The 15850-nt window shown below is 45.4% G+C and overlaps 1 protein-coding gene across 5 annotated transcripts in view; it reads left to right on the forward strand.

The window, feature by feature from the left end:
- The first annotated feature begins 66 nt into the window (after positions 1–66).
- The window catches only part of FKBP15 (FKBP prolyl isomerase family member 15), a 32738-nt gene continuing 16954 nt past the window's right edge, over positions 67–15850 (forward strand). For 2 of the 5 annotated variants that reach the window (XM_062616018.1, XM_062616021.1), the window contains exons 1-17: positions 67–186; positions 1801–1910; positions 2722–2812; positions 3436–3505; positions 4259–4333; positions 5394–5492; positions 5903–6052; positions 7047–7115; positions 8593–8736; positions 9182–9327; positions 10053–10101; positions 10776–10895; positions 11145–11244; positions 12202–12305; positions 13780–13873; positions 14918–15027; positions 15420–15530. In XM_062616018.1, the coding sequence (XP_062472002.1) occupies positions 128–186; positions 1801–1910; positions 2722–2812; positions 3436–3505; positions 4259–4333; positions 5394–5492; positions 5903–6052; positions 7047–7115; positions 8593–8736; positions 9182–9327; positions 10053–10101; positions 10776–10895; positions 11145–11244; positions 12202–12305; positions 13780–13873; positions 14918–15027; positions 15420–15530 (1701 nt within the window). In that variant the 5' untranslated portion in view covers positions 67–127. Of the gene's footprint in view, positions 187–1800; positions 1911–2721; positions 2813–3435; positions 3506–4258; positions 4334–5393; positions 5493–5902; positions 6053–7046; positions 7116–8592; positions 8737–9181; positions 9328–10052; positions 10102–10775; positions 10896–11144; positions 11245–12201; positions 12306–13779; positions 13874–14917; positions 15028–15419; positions 15531–15850 lie in introns of those variants that run through there. The other 3 variants (XM_062616019.1, XM_062616022.1, XM_062616023.1) reach the window with 3 other exon arrangements.

Consider the following 15850-nt stretch of genomic DNA (forward strand, 5'->3'; position numbering starts at 1 on the left):
GCCCTTCCTCTTCCCGCTTTCCTTCCCCGCCCCTCCCCGCGGCGCTCCTGTCTCTCCGCGGCCGGAAAGCACCGCTGTCGGGCAACGAGTTTACGACATCGCGGGCGGTGGCGGCGGGACCGGGACCATGTTCGGGGCGGCGGCGGCGGAGGAAGACGATGGGGATTTCCTGTCCCCCGCCAGCGGGTGAGCGGCGGCGGGCCCCGCGGCCTGCCTCATCCCTCCTTTCTCGCTGCCCTCAGGGGCTGGCAGCACTGGGGGAGCCTCCCGGCGAACGGGCCCGCGGGGCCCCATGGAGCCCTCCCCGCTGTTAGCAAGGCCCTGCTGCTGGCTCCGGGGCTGCTCTACCGGGTGATGGGGACCAGAGGGGGAGCGGAAGCCGTTCTCCCTTTACGAGAGTCAGCACCGGCTCTGTGCCCGCCTCTCCCGTCCCGCCTTGCTTATGGGCGTAGGCAGAGCCTGACCTCCGGCAAGGGACTGGCGGCCGGAGCGGACCGGGCCGGGGGGCTCCGTGGCCTGAGCACCCTGCCCAGGGACCGTGAGCTGCTCCCGTGGGAGGAGGCGGGGCCGCCCCTGCAGTCATGGGGGCACAGGCGGGGGAAAGGGGCTCCTTCCACTCAGCGTGTGGGGGCCCGCGGGTGCTGGGTTCGGGGGTTAAGCAGGGCTGGGTGCTGCGCCCTCAGCAGCTCCTAGGCCGTGGGTGTCGTTTCGGTGTGCAGCACACTCGGGATTCCTGCTTATTGTTCCTTGGAAGGTTCCTCCACAGTTGTGCTTCCAGCTGTGCTCGTTCCTTGCCCTCCAAGGAGCTCCAGACAAGCACTGCGAGCTGGTCCTCTCCTTTAGCAGGCAGTTATGCTTTAAAAAAACAAGAGGGACGTGGAGCTGTTGGAGCGAGGCTAGAGGAGGCCATGGAGATGCTGCGAGGGCTGGAGCAGCTCTCCTCTGGAGCCAGGCTGAGAGAGCTGGGCTGGGGCAGCCTGGACAAGAGAAGGCTCCTGAAGGGGAGACCTGAGAGCAGCTCCAGTGCCTGAAGGAGCTGCAGGAAACCCAGAGAGGGGCTTTGGCCAAGGGCCTGTAGGGCCAGGCTGAGGGGAATGGCTTTAACCTGCCAGAGGGGAGACTGAGATGAGCTCTTAGGCAGAAGCTCTTCCCTGTGAGGGTGCTGAGGTGCTGGCACAGGGTGCCCAGAGAAGCTGTGGCTGCTCCATTCCTGGCAGTGTTGAATTAGTGTTGAATTGTTGATTAGGTTGAGTTATTCACTTGTCCCACAGGACCAGGTGATTAAACAGGCTTAAAGCAGTAAAACTGCCAACATGTTTTGTAAGAATAACCTGTTTACCTGCAGCATTAAATCCTCTGCCCTCTGACAGCAGAGCGTCTGCTCTTTTAAAATTTAATGGAGAACGTGTTCCCTGAGCATTTCAAAAGGAAAACTTCTCATGTGGAATGGTGGCTTCTCCATTGTCACATAGTTTTTCCAGTACTGGAGCCATCAGCTGTTCCATACAAGGGCAGTCCTAGGCATTGCTTTAAAAGTTGCTTTCTTTTTTAGTGTAGTTTCAGCCCTTGTTTCTTCACTGCAGTAGCTTTTGAGGAAGTGAAACACAGTTAGGCCACTTCCAGCCTCTTTAAGTTCTGCTTATTCAAAAGTAAATGGTTAATTAGGATAGGACTGTTTCATGTGCATCCCTTTGCTTATTTCTGAAGTAATGGTAAGCACTTTACAACTTAGAATTAATGGTGTTTGTTCTCTATAAAGCCAGTGCTAAATAAGGTGAAGCAGTTTATTTCTCTTTCTAGTGCCAGATTAGCCTCTCTCTTTGGTTTGGATCAAACAGTCTCAAGCCATGGAAATGAATTCTTCCAGTACACGGCACCAAAGCAGCCTAAGAAGAGCCAAACAGCAGCTGGTGAGGAACTGGGCTTGGACATGGGGAAATAACTTGGCAGTGCGTGCCTTGGTGGCCCTTTTGTGAGAAACACTTGAATCCTGTGTTCAGCTCTGGGCCCCTCACTCCAAGAGAGACATTGAGGTGCTGGAGCAGGGCCAGAGAAGGGCACCGGAGGTGGTTTAGGGGCTGGAGCACAAGTGTGATGGGGAGCGGCTGAGGGACCTGGGGGGGGGTCAATCTGGAGAGGAGAAGGCTCAGGGGGGACCTGATCGCTGCCTACAAGTGCCTGACAGGAGGATGGAGCCAGGAGGGGCTGGGCTCTGCTCCCAAGGAACAAGGGATGGGACAAGAGGAAACAAGCCTCAAGCTTGCCTCAAGCTGCCCCAGGGCAGGTTTAGATGGAGCTGAGGAACAATTCCTTCCCCAGAGGGTGCTCAGGCATTGGAACAGGGTGCACAGGGCAGGGCTGCAGTCACCGTCCCTGCAAGTGTTCACACAGTGTGGAGATGAGGCCCTCAGTGCTATGGGTTAGTGGTGGCCTTGGCAATGATGGGAAACAGTTGTACTTGGTGAGCTTATAGATCTTTTCCAACCTGTTTGATTCTATGATTCTATGGACAGCTGTGTAAATAATCCTCTTAGTTTTCTTTGATAATACCCTCTAGTATGTGTGGCTACTCAATGGCCTTTGGTGACTTTGGAACATCACTCTTTCATTTTGGTTTTTTTTTAATCTTCTTCTGGAGTTGTTTTTCTTTGGAGGAAGGAATGTGCATGGAATTGTGGCTGTTCTGTCTTGCTGATGCTGTCCCTGCTCTTGGTTCCTCAGCAGGCCAAGCAGCCCAGAAGGCTTCTGTGGCCCCAGCAGCTTCAGGAGCTCCATCTGTGTTTGCAGCCACCGCAGTTCTTGCTTATCGATAGTAAGTGCAGTTTCCTGCCTGACCTGTTAGTCTGCATATCTGGGAGCTGGAGCCCTGATCATAGAGGGAAGATATTTTTGGATGAGTAGGATGAGACTGTGGTTATAGACATGGGTCTGCATGGCAGTAGTGCTACAAATCAGTGCAAGTTTCTCTGCAAAGCCAAGCTCAGTTACTGCGCTGCTGTCCTGGGTTATGCAGTTGTCAAATAAATAGCAAGTTTCTTATTTGGCCATTACAGGGAGCTGCGTCCTGAGGCATCAGCCTGACATTCACACTGTTTCCAGGCAGCTCTGTCAGGTGCTTATGTCTCACGTTCCTTTCTGCAGAGCTGAGGCTTTGAGCACAGAGTGACAGCAGTAAAATCCTCTGTTCATTTGACACTGCCATCATGCCCTAGAGCCAGGTTGAAAGAGTGGTTTTCAACTCAAACTCCATAATGTATGCTCCTGTGATCTGTGGGCAAGCAAGACATGTAATGTTTTTAAGCTTAAGAAAGACTTTCTGATCCTTGAGGCATGAGGACAAGAGACTTGAACTCTAAAGAATTAAAACTCAGCAGCAGTAGAAAGAAATGTGAGGAAGGGATGGTTCCACAGCTGATTATCTCACTTGCCTTCCAGTACAAATGGGCAGTACTTGAAGCAAGGCAAGTATGGAGCAGCTGTAGTGGGGAACCACGCCACTAAAGAGGTGAGGAACACTTCAGTCCTGCAACGTTTCCATGTTGAGAGCATGCTCTTATGGGGTAGTGTTTCTCTGAACTCACTGGCATGTCTTTGCTTTTGATGTTGGAGGTCTGGGTTCCACTGCTGCTTCCGCCTCCTGGCCTTTCTTAGGGCTCAGCCATTTGCCTCAGTGACCTCTTTCTTTTCTGTGATCAACAAGTTTGTAAGATCTTTTACAAATTATGCCTGAGAAATTTAATGTGTTGAGTGCAGGTGCATGAAGGAAAGCACTTAATAGAGCCAAATATGTCAATGTGATGCTGTATCTGCGTTGTTTAGCACTTGGAAAGCTCCCTGCAATTTATTTCTCAATCTGTTACACTGGCTTATGCCTGTATGGCATGTATTGAATTCTGTGTATTGAAGGGTTAGTGCACCATCCTTTTACACAGTAACTGTGACAAATGTAGAATTAGTCAAAGCATCTTGCTTACTGCAAAATAATTAGTTTAAATTGCTTGATCCATGCATGGATTGCTTAATCCATGTGCATGGATTTAGCTAGTATCATCCATGCCCATTTTCCATGGGATTTAAGAGGTGTTATAATACTGCATTAGGTATTTTTGCTGTGGAAAAAGCAGCTGCTGGGTCTATTTGGTAAATAAATACTGTAGCCTTAGGCTCAGAATTTGAGAAAGCATGTGAGAACTGAAGATGAGGTTTTGAGTTCCTGCTTTTTGTTCTTTTTCCCTGCCCAATTCCTTGTGGAATCCAGTACAGGCTCCTCCTTTACATCAGTCAGCAGCAGCAGATCACAACTGCAAGGATCCATCCAGGCTTTGTGTTCACGGTAAGACTCTGGCTTAGAAAAGTGTTCAGGGATATATGTTATGCACAGCAAACAGAAGCTGACTCTGAAATACTTAAGTCTTAATTTATAGCCTTTGAGATCAGACATCTGACACAGCAAGAGGGGTCTTGGTGACTGGGAGCACTGTTCTCCTCCTCTTTGTATTGCACAAGGGATCATTACATCTGCCTTTTGCAGAGCAGTAGATTTCATAATGCAAGTTCATCTGCTGTGGGAGGTGTATTATTACCTCTAGATCATAGAGGAGGTGCTTTGCAGTCCTACAGCGAATAGAAACAGAACGATTCCTTTTGCTAATAACTTGCAACTGAGCAAGCAGAAGGAAATGTTTTCTCTCAGAAATCTGACACTCGGCATTTTCCTGCTGATGAGAACAATTTGGAGCATTGCAAGTCCTAAACTGGGATCTCTCCGGATGTTCTGTTTTCTGCCGGCTTTACAGAAAATTGGTGTGTTGATTTGCTGCTCCCAGCTTGTCATCAGGTGACATGAAAATTCTTGATTTGATAGAAGTAATTTTACTCTGAACTGGTAGAATTTCAGTCCAGATTTTTGCTGAGGGTGGCACCTTGCTCTTCCGATTTTATAAGTGCATTTTGGGTTCTGTAGTCTGCTTCTGGTAGCAAGAGTTTTTAGAATCAAGGGCGAAGTGACTGCTCCAGTTGATTGTGGAAGTCTAAACATAATCAATACTTTTGAAAAGTAGGTTGCTTCCACTTAAAAATCTCAGCATGTATTATATGACCTAGCTGCAGAGAAGCTTGCGAACACTTTCACCAGCTTGTGAAAGCTGCAGCATCTCTAATGAACTTAATATTTCCTCATGTATTTGAGTTATAATAACTCTTCCAAGATAATGAGCACATGAATAAAAGCTATTTTGTGCATTCAGAACTTGGGTGGTAACACAGCAGGATTCTGCCTCTGTTTAATTTCAGGAGCTTTTATTTTAAGCTTCTTTTGGGATGTGGATTTTTTAATTTATTTCAGTTGAATGCATCATTTAATGTTAATATAGGACTGATTTCCTTTTTCACAGGTCCAGCCCAACAATTACAGTACCTTCTATGATGATCAGAGACAAAACTGGTCCATCATGTTCGAATCAGAAAAGGCTGCAGTGGATTTCAGCAAGCAGGTAACTACTGTGTGCGAGGCAGGACTTGCCGCCCTGTTAGAACTACAGACAATTCAGACCTGTTTCTGAGAGCACCATATTGCAGAAAGGATCCAAGTTGGTTGTACTGAAGGAGGCAGATCTGCCATGAGCCTGATGGAGTTCTGTTGTTAGATACAGGCCTCTGAGGCAGGGAGCCTGTTACTTCTAGGGGGACTTTTGATCCAGGTTCTCAAGTACTGTAAGACCAATGGCTCTGTAGAGCAGAGGGTATTTATGCAGCAGGATTCAGGACAAGGAAACACAGAATGCCTCTTAGGTGCATCTATAGCCTGGGCTTGATCAGTACAGTAAGAAATGCATCAGATCTGTAGTGAGTCGCAGTGGAACTTGTCACTCTGTTTTAATGACCAGAGGCTTTCCTTCTGCAGGTGTGCATTGCCAAATGCAACAGCTCACCAGTGCTGGATTCAGTACTCTCCCAGGATCTCCTTCTCGGAGAGGGACAGGGAGCAGAAGCAGGAGACTCTCTGGAGGTTGCCTATACGGGTTGGCTGTTCCAGAATAATGGGCTTGGACAGGTAAAGGCATTTCAGCTTCTTCCTAGTACTGAAAGTGACAGCACCTGAAGGAACCTGCCACATTGAGTGCAGTATTGGTGCTGATGGTAAAAGGATTTTGTCAGTCACTTATGGCACCATAATCGAGGTCTTAAGTGTTACCTATAGAATAATGCAGGATCCCATTACTGTTCAGGAGGAGGTGATTGAAAGGCATTTAACTTTCATTAATACGAATGTGTGAGAGTGCCTATGAAACTTGTGAGAACAGACAGGGAAGCCAGCTCTGCTCCTCTGGAAGCAGCTTGAGGAAGTGATAAGAAGGGCCTTGTCTGACATGAAGCATATCTCCAACTACTAAAAGAATGAGAATGCTTTCACATCCTCTGCAGCTAATAAACAAATGCTTTAACCTTCCAAAGCATTACTTCTAAAATACTTCTGCTGGCAAAATTAACAGCAGAGGGTTTGCGCTTGTATCTATCTGCAGCTGAATCTTTTTGCTATAAAAAAGGGCTTTATGTTTTTCATCTGTTAGGAGGTGTTTTGTTTTTCTTGGCCTGCCTGGCATGCCCTTCACTGTGTGTACCAGTGGCACATAGCAGAGCCTACTTCTCATCTGAAAGAGTTGTTCAGCTGCATAGTTTAGTGTGCAAACATTAAGTACAAACAGCTGCTGTTGTAGTTTAATGTACAAAACTTGTAGACAGTTGTTTGCTGTTTGATAGAAGCCTGTTGTGTGGTGTTCTGGTTGGCCCAATCCTGTCCTGACCATCGAGCTCAAAGCAGTTGTAAAGTTTGAGTTTCCAGCTAGTGTTTCCTATAAGAAATTGGACTGAATTGTACTAGAAGCTGTAGCCATGTCTTATGTCTGGTAATTAATTTTGGAAGAGGTAGAATAGGAAACAGCACATAAGAGCTTGCAGGAGTTCATGAAATGTGTTAAGTAGAGTTCAGAGTCTTGAAATCATTGGGAAATCCATATAGTCTATGTTTTTGTTCTTCAACTCTCTAGGTATTTGACTCAAATGTTAACAAAGACAAGCTGCTGCGCCTGAAGCTGGGATCTGGAAAGGTCATCAAGGTAGAACTTCTGACACTTCCATTATAACAACTGAAGTCTGAGCTTTGAATTACTGGAGATCTTTTTCAAGATTCTTTATTTTCTTCTTAATTTGCACAATATAGCCCAGTCTCCTCAGTGGCACTGTTGTCCTGTTTGGTAAAAAAGAAGCTTTTTTTCAAGAGTTTCAAGAGCTGGGTTTTTCAGTTGTCTGTGTTTTTTCTGGGAGCCACTTAATCCATTACCTTGTTCCCAGGGAGTTCTATTTCTGAAGGAGGATTTCTATTTGGGAACTACTTCATATTCCTCCACACTGATTGTGCCTCAGAAGCAGAGCATCAAATAGCCCTGACTTGTCACCTGGGGCAAGGGCATGGGAGGGTGAAGACAACTGACAAGTTCTTAGGATGGTCTACTAAAACATAGTACTACAAGTGCTTTTACCCTCTAAACACATTGTGAGGGTTTTGACTGTGTGATAATTTTTCACTCCAGTGGTATGATGCTCCCTTATATTGCTCCATAAAGCCAGGTTGTGAATCAGAGATGGTAGAATCACAGAGTGATTGAGTTGGAAGGGACCTTAAAGCTCCTCCAGTTCCAACCCCCTGCTTGTGGGCAGGGACCCCTTCCACTAGAGCAGCTTGCTCCAAGCCCCTGTGTCCAACCTGGCCTTGAACACTGCCAGGGATGGAGCAGCTACACCTTCTCTAGGTGCTCGCCACTCACACATCATAGAGATGCTTATGTTCAAGTCACTTTCATTACCTGAGTAATTCATAGATGACCTGTTACAAATTTTTCTTCATTGAAGATACACTATTTTTCTACTTTGTTTTAATATCCATTTTCTTATTAATGTTGCTTGGGTGCATTAGTCATCCTGTTAAATGCAGGCATCCATTGACCATTTGTATTTTTCTGACTTTTAAATCTCCTTCACTACAACTGTTTTCTGTGGGTGCTTTATAAATCTAACCACAACAATTCAGAAGTGATCTCAAGGATGTGGAGTCCTGTTCTTTGCCTGAATCCTGAGAGGTCACCACTGAGTGCTCTGCAAGCTTCTGCAACTGCAGAGTCTGTGCACACAGCACAGCATGCAGCTCTGTTCTTCAGGATGTCAGTGGGATCTGCGATAGCTGTTTTTAAGTTATGGTGCTTAAAACTTAAACCAGGTTTCTGGTACCTGCAGAGATCTGGAAGCCTCCAGCCTTCATGCTAGACATTGCTGCATGTGTTTGATTTCATTATCAACATCTTGGGAGCTGCTTCTTTATTCTTAAGTCAATGTTGCAACTTACAACTGGCCATTAAGATTTATTTTAAGACACAGGTTTAGTGCTGCAGACTGAAAACAAACAGGATTTCATAAGAATCTCTGTATGGGTTTTGGTATCTCCTATAGCCAGTGCCTGAAGATGTCTTAATGAGAACAATGTCATGTCACTGATCAAACTGTTTGCTTTCTGTTCTGTTGTGTCTCTGAAAACCAAAGGGCTGGGAAGAAGGAATGATGGGGATGAAGAAGGGAGGCCGAAGATATCTCATCGTTCCTCCAGCATGGGCCTATGGAGCTCAGGGAGTGGCTGGCCGAGTCCCTCCAGACTCCACTTTAATTTTTGAGGTGGAAGTGAGGCGAGTGAGTGTCTCCTGCCACGTTTATTTTACATATACTTTATGGCTGTTGAGTGGCAGCATTTGTCTGCAGGGTGAAAACCTGCTGTTGGTATGAGAGCCACAGCTCAGAAACTGTTATAAACCAAATACCACAGGGAGCTACATATCTTTAATTAAAAAAAAAAAACAAAATTCCCCAAAATCCCTCTGGGCTGTTTACTAAGACATGTCTGTTCTAACTGTCTTGGGATCTTTTCATTTTCTTATTTGTGAGTCACTTGGGAAAACAGCACTCAGTGGGGAATGACAGGATGCAAAGACTCAGCTTCTCCAGGTCTGAATCAGTCATAAACCCTTAATTGAAGGGGATGAGCTTGACAAAGGAGTAGTCATAAAAAATAAAGAAGTTGCTGAAAACTTATTTTGGGAACCCAGAATAACCTGTGTTTTGTTACATGGTTTTTAAGGTGAAGCTGGTAAAGGACTGCTCTGGTTCGGATGGACAGAGTGTCAGCTCACGGGATTCTCCTGCACCTTCTCCAGTCCCCAGTTCAGATGGCTTCCCTGCAGACACTGGTTTACTGCCCCCATCTACAATACCTCCAAAGCCTGGGTAAGAGGCAGCTGCATTAAAAGATGGCAATGCTCATAGACACATAGCACAACCCTGCATTAACACAATCCTTTGGCAGATGTGGGTCCTTTTTATGCCAGCCTAATGCTGTCAGTGTGGCAGAGAAATGCTTGCTGATGAGGCTTGCAGGAAATTTGCTGCTGGAATATGCTGAATAGATTGAAAGAGACTGGAATGGGCACAGATTAAGTCATTCCTCTACAGCAGTACTGAGATCTGGCCTGGTTAAGCCGTATGGGTACTGCTACAACAGCCTGCTTGTCTCAGGTGGCAGTGTGATCATCAGCTGCTCTTGGGTAATGGCTCATTTGTTTAATTGCAAATTTTACGTTGTCATTTGTTTAACTGTGTCAGCCATCCTTTTTAGGGAGCTCAAGTTGAAGTGCTGCTCTAGTTGTCATAAGTAGTTTGTTATTAGACTTGATTAAAATTGTTTGTACCAGGATGTGGTTGTTGCAGCAATCCATGAAATCATCTTTCTGTAATCAGCTGTTCCACAGCCATGGAACTTGTTCATAAGGATGTTCAGAAACTTACAGGCAGTGTTGCAAAGAATCTTCCAAAAGCAAGCTAAACTAAATGCTTATGGTAGAAGAAAATGTTTTTTCTAAGGGGAGGTGTATTTGACAGTATTTAGAAATGCAGACTGTTGAATCCTGAATTTCTTGTTAATCTCTAGTATCAGCATACACTTTGTTTTTCAGGGAGCCAGCTGTTCGGGCCAAGTCAAACTCCATCAGTGAACAGCTAGCAGTAAGTGTTGGCTTTTTCCTAACTAATTTGAAGCCTTAAGTAGGGAAGCTTGATTGTTTCACCATTACATTTGATATTGCTGAAGATAAAGTGAACATCAGGCAAGGAAGACTCTTCAATGCTTACCCTACTGACACTGGGTTAGGGCCTTGTTTTTGAAGGCATTAACAGAACATGAACTGCAGTTCTAGTTCCTACTCTTAAATGTAAGGTTACTTTTGACCATGTGGATAATTACAGGCTAGTTGTCTTTTCAGATAGATGGACAAAAATAAAATGGATAACAAAGAGTAAATGGGACATTTGGTATAACTTTATACAGCTGCATGGGAAGATGACTTCTTGTGAGTACCTCAGGATAGAAGGAGCTGTTAAGCAGCTTCCTCAGTTCACATATCTGCACCCTGTTGCTGTGCTTTGTGCAGGTATAAGTTTTAATGTGTAGTGACAGCAGTGTCATCCCAGAAGGGGGGTACATAAAGGAAGCCAGATGAACAAACCCCGTGTTATCTTGTGTGCTTGAAAATTAGCTTTTTGCGCAGTCATTGAAAAATTGAAAGGGACAGAATTAACTCAATGATTTAGAAGAGTCTAATCCTGACAGATGTGTCTGTAATGTCTGAAAAGCCTGGGCTGAGGGACCAAGGGAGAGTAACTGCAAGCGTTTCTTTTAGAACCCAGATGTAGCAAAGGCAAAGCTTATTTCTCGGATGGCTAAAATGGGACAGCCCATGCTGCCTTTCCTGGCTGGGACAGCAGGTAGTCAGCTGGACTCCAGTGACTCGGAGATAGAGGTACATTATTATATAAGTATGGCTTCTTTGATGCTTTCTTTCCTGTGTGAATCCCTTAAAGGGGAATCTGTAGTAATAGCTCTCCCTTTGTACAGGGAAGCATACACTGTTCCAGTGGCAAAAGGGTTGAACAAATGCTCTGGACAGTTCAGTTGGGTTAACTGGGTAACACCCACTCTGAAGTGATCTTGGGTTCAAACTGTTTGCTTGTTCTTCAGCATTCATTGTAATATGCAGACATATTTTTAGGATCCAAATACACTCAGAGGGACAGCACAACCAGTGGCTTCATCTTCTGTGAGACCAGCCCAGCCAGCTCATGCGGTACTGCCCACAGTGTCCACACAAGGTAATGTGCTGGTGAGCTGGGACTGGAATAGCAAAACTGCACTTATTTGCAGGCTTCAGGCAGAAAGGTTTTACAAATAAAGGATTCGTTTTGGGAGCTGAAATAGGAACTGATAGGTATGTTCTGGGTCAGGGCAATCCCAAGCACAAACACCGGCTAAATGGAGACTGGATGGAACAGCCCTGAGGAAAAGGACTAGGGGGTGTTGGTTGATCAGAAGCTCCCTATGACCAGGCTCCAGTGTGCACTTGAGCCCAGAACCCCTTCTGTGTGCTGGGCTGCACCACCAGAATGTGAGCAGCAGGTCAAGGGAGTGCTCTGCTGCACTGTGGGGAGATGCTCCCCCTGTAGTCCTGATCCAGCTGTGGAGCAACAGCACAAGAGGAACATGGAGCTGTTGGAGCGAGTCCAAAGGAGGCCACGGACCTGCTGCGAGGGCTGGAGCAGCTCTGCTCTGGAGCCAGGCTGAGAGAGCTGGGTTGGGTCAGCCTGGAGAAGAGAAGGCTCCTGAAGGGGAGACCTGAGAGCAGCTCCAGTGCCTAAAGGGGCTGCAGGAAAGCTGGAGAGGGGCTTTGGACATGGGCACAGTGAAATAAGAGTGAAGGGCATTAGAGACTGACAGCCTTGGTGTGGGCTTGACTTGTCTTCCCATGATGGACTAGTAATGTCAGCTGAGCAGGCTTCAGAGTCAGCATGAGTAACATCTCATATCAGTAACCTTTAGAGCTGCCTTTCTTTGAATGAAAAGAGGTTACCTAAATGTAGGTAGAAGTGGAATCTCTCTGAAAGATTACCTTTAATCACTTGTTTTACTGGATTTAATTTTCACAAGGCTGCAGACAGGTTTCTGTTAAATTTTTGTCTATTTAGTTAATGGTTTTTGGCCATTTCACACTGGGTGAGTTAAATTATTTCCAGCTACTTTATGGCATGCTGAATTTCTTTCTTCCTTTTCAGTACCTCAGGCATCTGGTTCTGCACCCCCAGTATCTTCCGCTGCTTTAATACCTGCAACGATCCAGCCACATTCAGCTCTGCCTGCAGGAGCACAGGGCTTTCAGGTACCAGAATGAAATTGAAGAGAGTATTGGTTCTCCTGTTCTTTCTCCTAAGTCTTACTTCTCCATTGCTGGGGCAAGGGTGAAGATGAGAATCCCAGCTTCCTTCCTGTGACACTCTGGCATTCTCAGGTTTACATTACATGCCTCTAATTTAGTCAAAAAGGGCAATTTTTCTGCTTGCTGATGGCTTCTTTAGGTTGAACCAAGAATTAACCAGACTTTTTTTAGTATCTGGTTTTGTAGTGGATAAAATAAAAAAACTTCCAAGTATTTGTAAAGCAGAAACTAGAAGAATTTTAATTGCAACTTTTCTTGGTCCTGGTCTGGTTTTCCGTGAGAGCTCATTCGCACACTCCAGGTGTTCATGGGTCATGGTTTTCACCCAGTGAAGGAACAAGCCTTTTAAAAGGCTTGTGGTGCTGCTGTGAAGTGATGCAGTCTGCTTGCTAAACAAGGAAGCTTTAAACATACAATGTGTTTGCCACATCAGATAGTAAAGACTTACTACTATGATAGTCATGCAAACCGTTCTGTAACGTCTGAACCCAAGCCTTTTACCTTCTGCTTTCTGCAGCATATTTTCTGGAGCTTTTGGAAACCAGTGGCCTATGTCACAAAGAGTGTTTAATTTAAAGGGTTGAAGCAGAGGAAGAAATAATTTGATAATGGATAAAACCACTATGTAGTGATAACACCCACCCCCATCCCAAAATTCACCCCAAAACCCCACAGCAAACCCAGATCTGTTGTGGCCTTTCAACGCTTTTGCTTTGCAGTTTCCTTGTGTTGAAAATGAGGAAGGTTTGGCAAGTAACAGGATAAAGAAAGGCTTTTCTGTTTGTTGAAATAGAAACTATTCGTTAACATGAAGTTTTAATCTGAGGGTGATTTGGATGTATTTGCTTTGAATGTTTTGAAAGTTTGACCCTGATATCCTGAACTCTTCTCAACCCTTGGCCCAATTTGTATTGTAATCTTTCCTTTTACCTTGCCTGAGAGTGTGAATTGGTACGTAGGAGATAGCTGTAGCATTTAATATGTGCTTCGGTCTGTTTAGCTCCTCCTTGGCACTGAACAGTAAAGTTGCAATCAAGTCATGTTGCACTTTTTAAGCCCTCCCTAGGAAGAGTCTTGTGTTAAAGTTAACCTAACTCCAAAGTGAGCTGTTCGTGTGCTGGCATTTGCCTCTCCCAAATGTAAGGTAACATGTTTTTGCTTAAAATTCAGCGAAGAAGATAACTTAGTGAGCTGTGGTAACTTGAATATGTATTTAAGCCTTGAAAGAAGTGACTGTTATTTTCCCTTTACTATGACTTGTGTCACTTGACTTCCAGCTTCTTACCTCTCTTTCTTTTTAGTCTCCAAATATCATCTTTGCTCCTGGGGCTTAAAAAAACCCCCATGAAATCCACTTAAGTGTGGCAAGCGGGGAGATATCAAAACATATTCTAATCTATTAAACCTGTTCTGCAAGGCATATCCAGGAATGGCATTTGCTTACCCCCAGACGGCTGCATCTGCTTCTCAACTCCAGCCTGTGGGACAGATGTATCCTGCACCTTACCAAGGTATGTTTAAAAAACTTCTTGCTTTCCAGAAGGTTGCAATACCTGCAGTAAACTGTTCAGCATGAGGATGTAGGTAGCAATAGTAGCAAACACATGCATATTCATTTTGTCTGTCATAGAATCAGACTGGTTGGGGTTGGAAGGGACCTTAAAACTCACCCAGTTCCAACCCCTGCCACCAGCAGGGACACCTTCCACTAGAGCAGCTTGCTCCAAGCCCCTGTGTCCAACCTGGCCTTGAACACTGCCAGGGATGGGGCAGCCACAGCTTCTCTGGGCACTCTGTGCCAGCACCTCAGCACCCTCACAGGGAAGAGCTTCTGCCTAAGAGCTCATCTCAGTCTCCCCCCCTGGCAGGTTAAAGCCATTCTCATTTGGCTTGTCCCTACAGGCCCTTGTCCAAGGTCCCTCTGCTGTTTCACAAATCCCCATTTCTTAAAATCAAATAAGGGTAAACATTTTCCAGTAAATATCCATCTTTTTTTTTCTTTATTATTTTTTTTTTTTTAACCTTGACTTCATACAGTGTGAAGGGGAGTGGAATTTCCAAGTGTACTGCCAAGGCTGTGTGTTACTACACGTATTTTATAGATGATTCTTCCAATTATATTTGTAACTGTAATAGTAGAAAGCTCTCCTACGACCCAGGGAAGGAGCTGAAGTGTGCATGTAAAGTGTGAGGATGTAGCAACCTAGGAAGGACTTAGAGTATTAAGGAACTTCAAAGTTTCAAAAGTCAGCCTTTGTGCCTTTTGTTTGACTGTTCTCTTTGCACACTTCTGTTCCTGTGTGTCTGGGGGCTTCCCTCTTGTTGACCCAAGTGCTGTCACATTGCTCAAGAATTTTTTATGCTCATAAACCTGCCTGGTCATGTTATTTGGAAAACACCTACATTAGTTTTCCAGATACCATCTTCTTCTTATTTGTTGGAAGAGAGTGGCTGTCCTGTTTGGAAGGCTTCAAACTGCTAAGCATGGCTTTTGGTCTGTCTGTGTGGAGGCATTTTCCCCTAGTGACTATAGATCTCTCTCCTTTCCATTCAAGCTCCTGGGGATATTACTTCCTTCTTGATGACAGAAGCTCGGCAGCATAACACTGAAATCCGAATGGCTGTTAGCAAAGTGGTAGACAAGATGGATCATCTGGCTGCCAAGGTAATGTATGCACAGGCAGGCTTGTTAGTGATGGTACTGCTTGGTCTTCAGGTGTAGTCTGGGGAGTTGGCTCTGTTTAAATGCTGTATTAAGTTTGTAGGTGATGTTAGTAACAATGAAAACTTCAGTGTTACCAGACCTTGAAGCAGTAACAATTCACCTACTGTGAAAAACTAAGCCTGCTCTTGGGGAAAGGTGTTGTCTCTGTCTTTAATATCATATGGCACATTGTGTTTGGGAGGATTCACTGCCCTTCAGGAGGTGTCACAGTAGATATAGTAGCATACACCCTACAGCTGATGAGGTGCAGCAGTGGATTTTTGTGGATGTCTGACTCTGATCTACACCCATAAATTCATTTCCTCTGGTTTAAGAATGGCTTATCCCTGCAGGTGGAGGAGTTGAGGAAACAAAGTGCTGGTAACAGCTCACTCCTGCCTGGTATCTCCTCTGTTACTATGGAAGCGTCCATGATCATGAGCAATATCCAACGCATAATCCAGGTGAGCATGGCCAGCCTTATTTGACTGCTTCCATAAGGAGCTGCAGCCCACTGTTACTCCTAATTGGGACAGCTCTACTGGTTTGGCCCAAATGTCAATCTACCCATGTGTTCTGTCTTTGCATGGCCAAAACCAGCTGCCTAGGTAAGAGCATGAGATACACAATGATTTCCACCCCTCTCCCTCCTAAAAAAGCTCTGCTCAGCAGTTTCTGGTTTGGGTGCTTTCCCAGCCAGAGTTGATACACTGGTATTTAATAGGCCTTGACAAAAGGTTCATGTGGGAGAAATTCAGCCTCTGCTTAAACCTTTATGGACTTA

The sequence above is a fragment of the Pezoporus occidentalis genome, unplaced genomic scaffold (assembly GCF_034315485.1).
Source record: "Pezoporus occidentalis ecotype Australia unplaced genomic scaffold, CSIRO_AGI_Poc_V1 ctg187, whole genome shotgun sequence".
Taxonomy (NCBI): domain Eukaryota; kingdom Metazoa; phylum Chordata; class Aves; order Psittaciformes; family Psittacidae; genus Pezoporus; species Pezoporus occidentalis.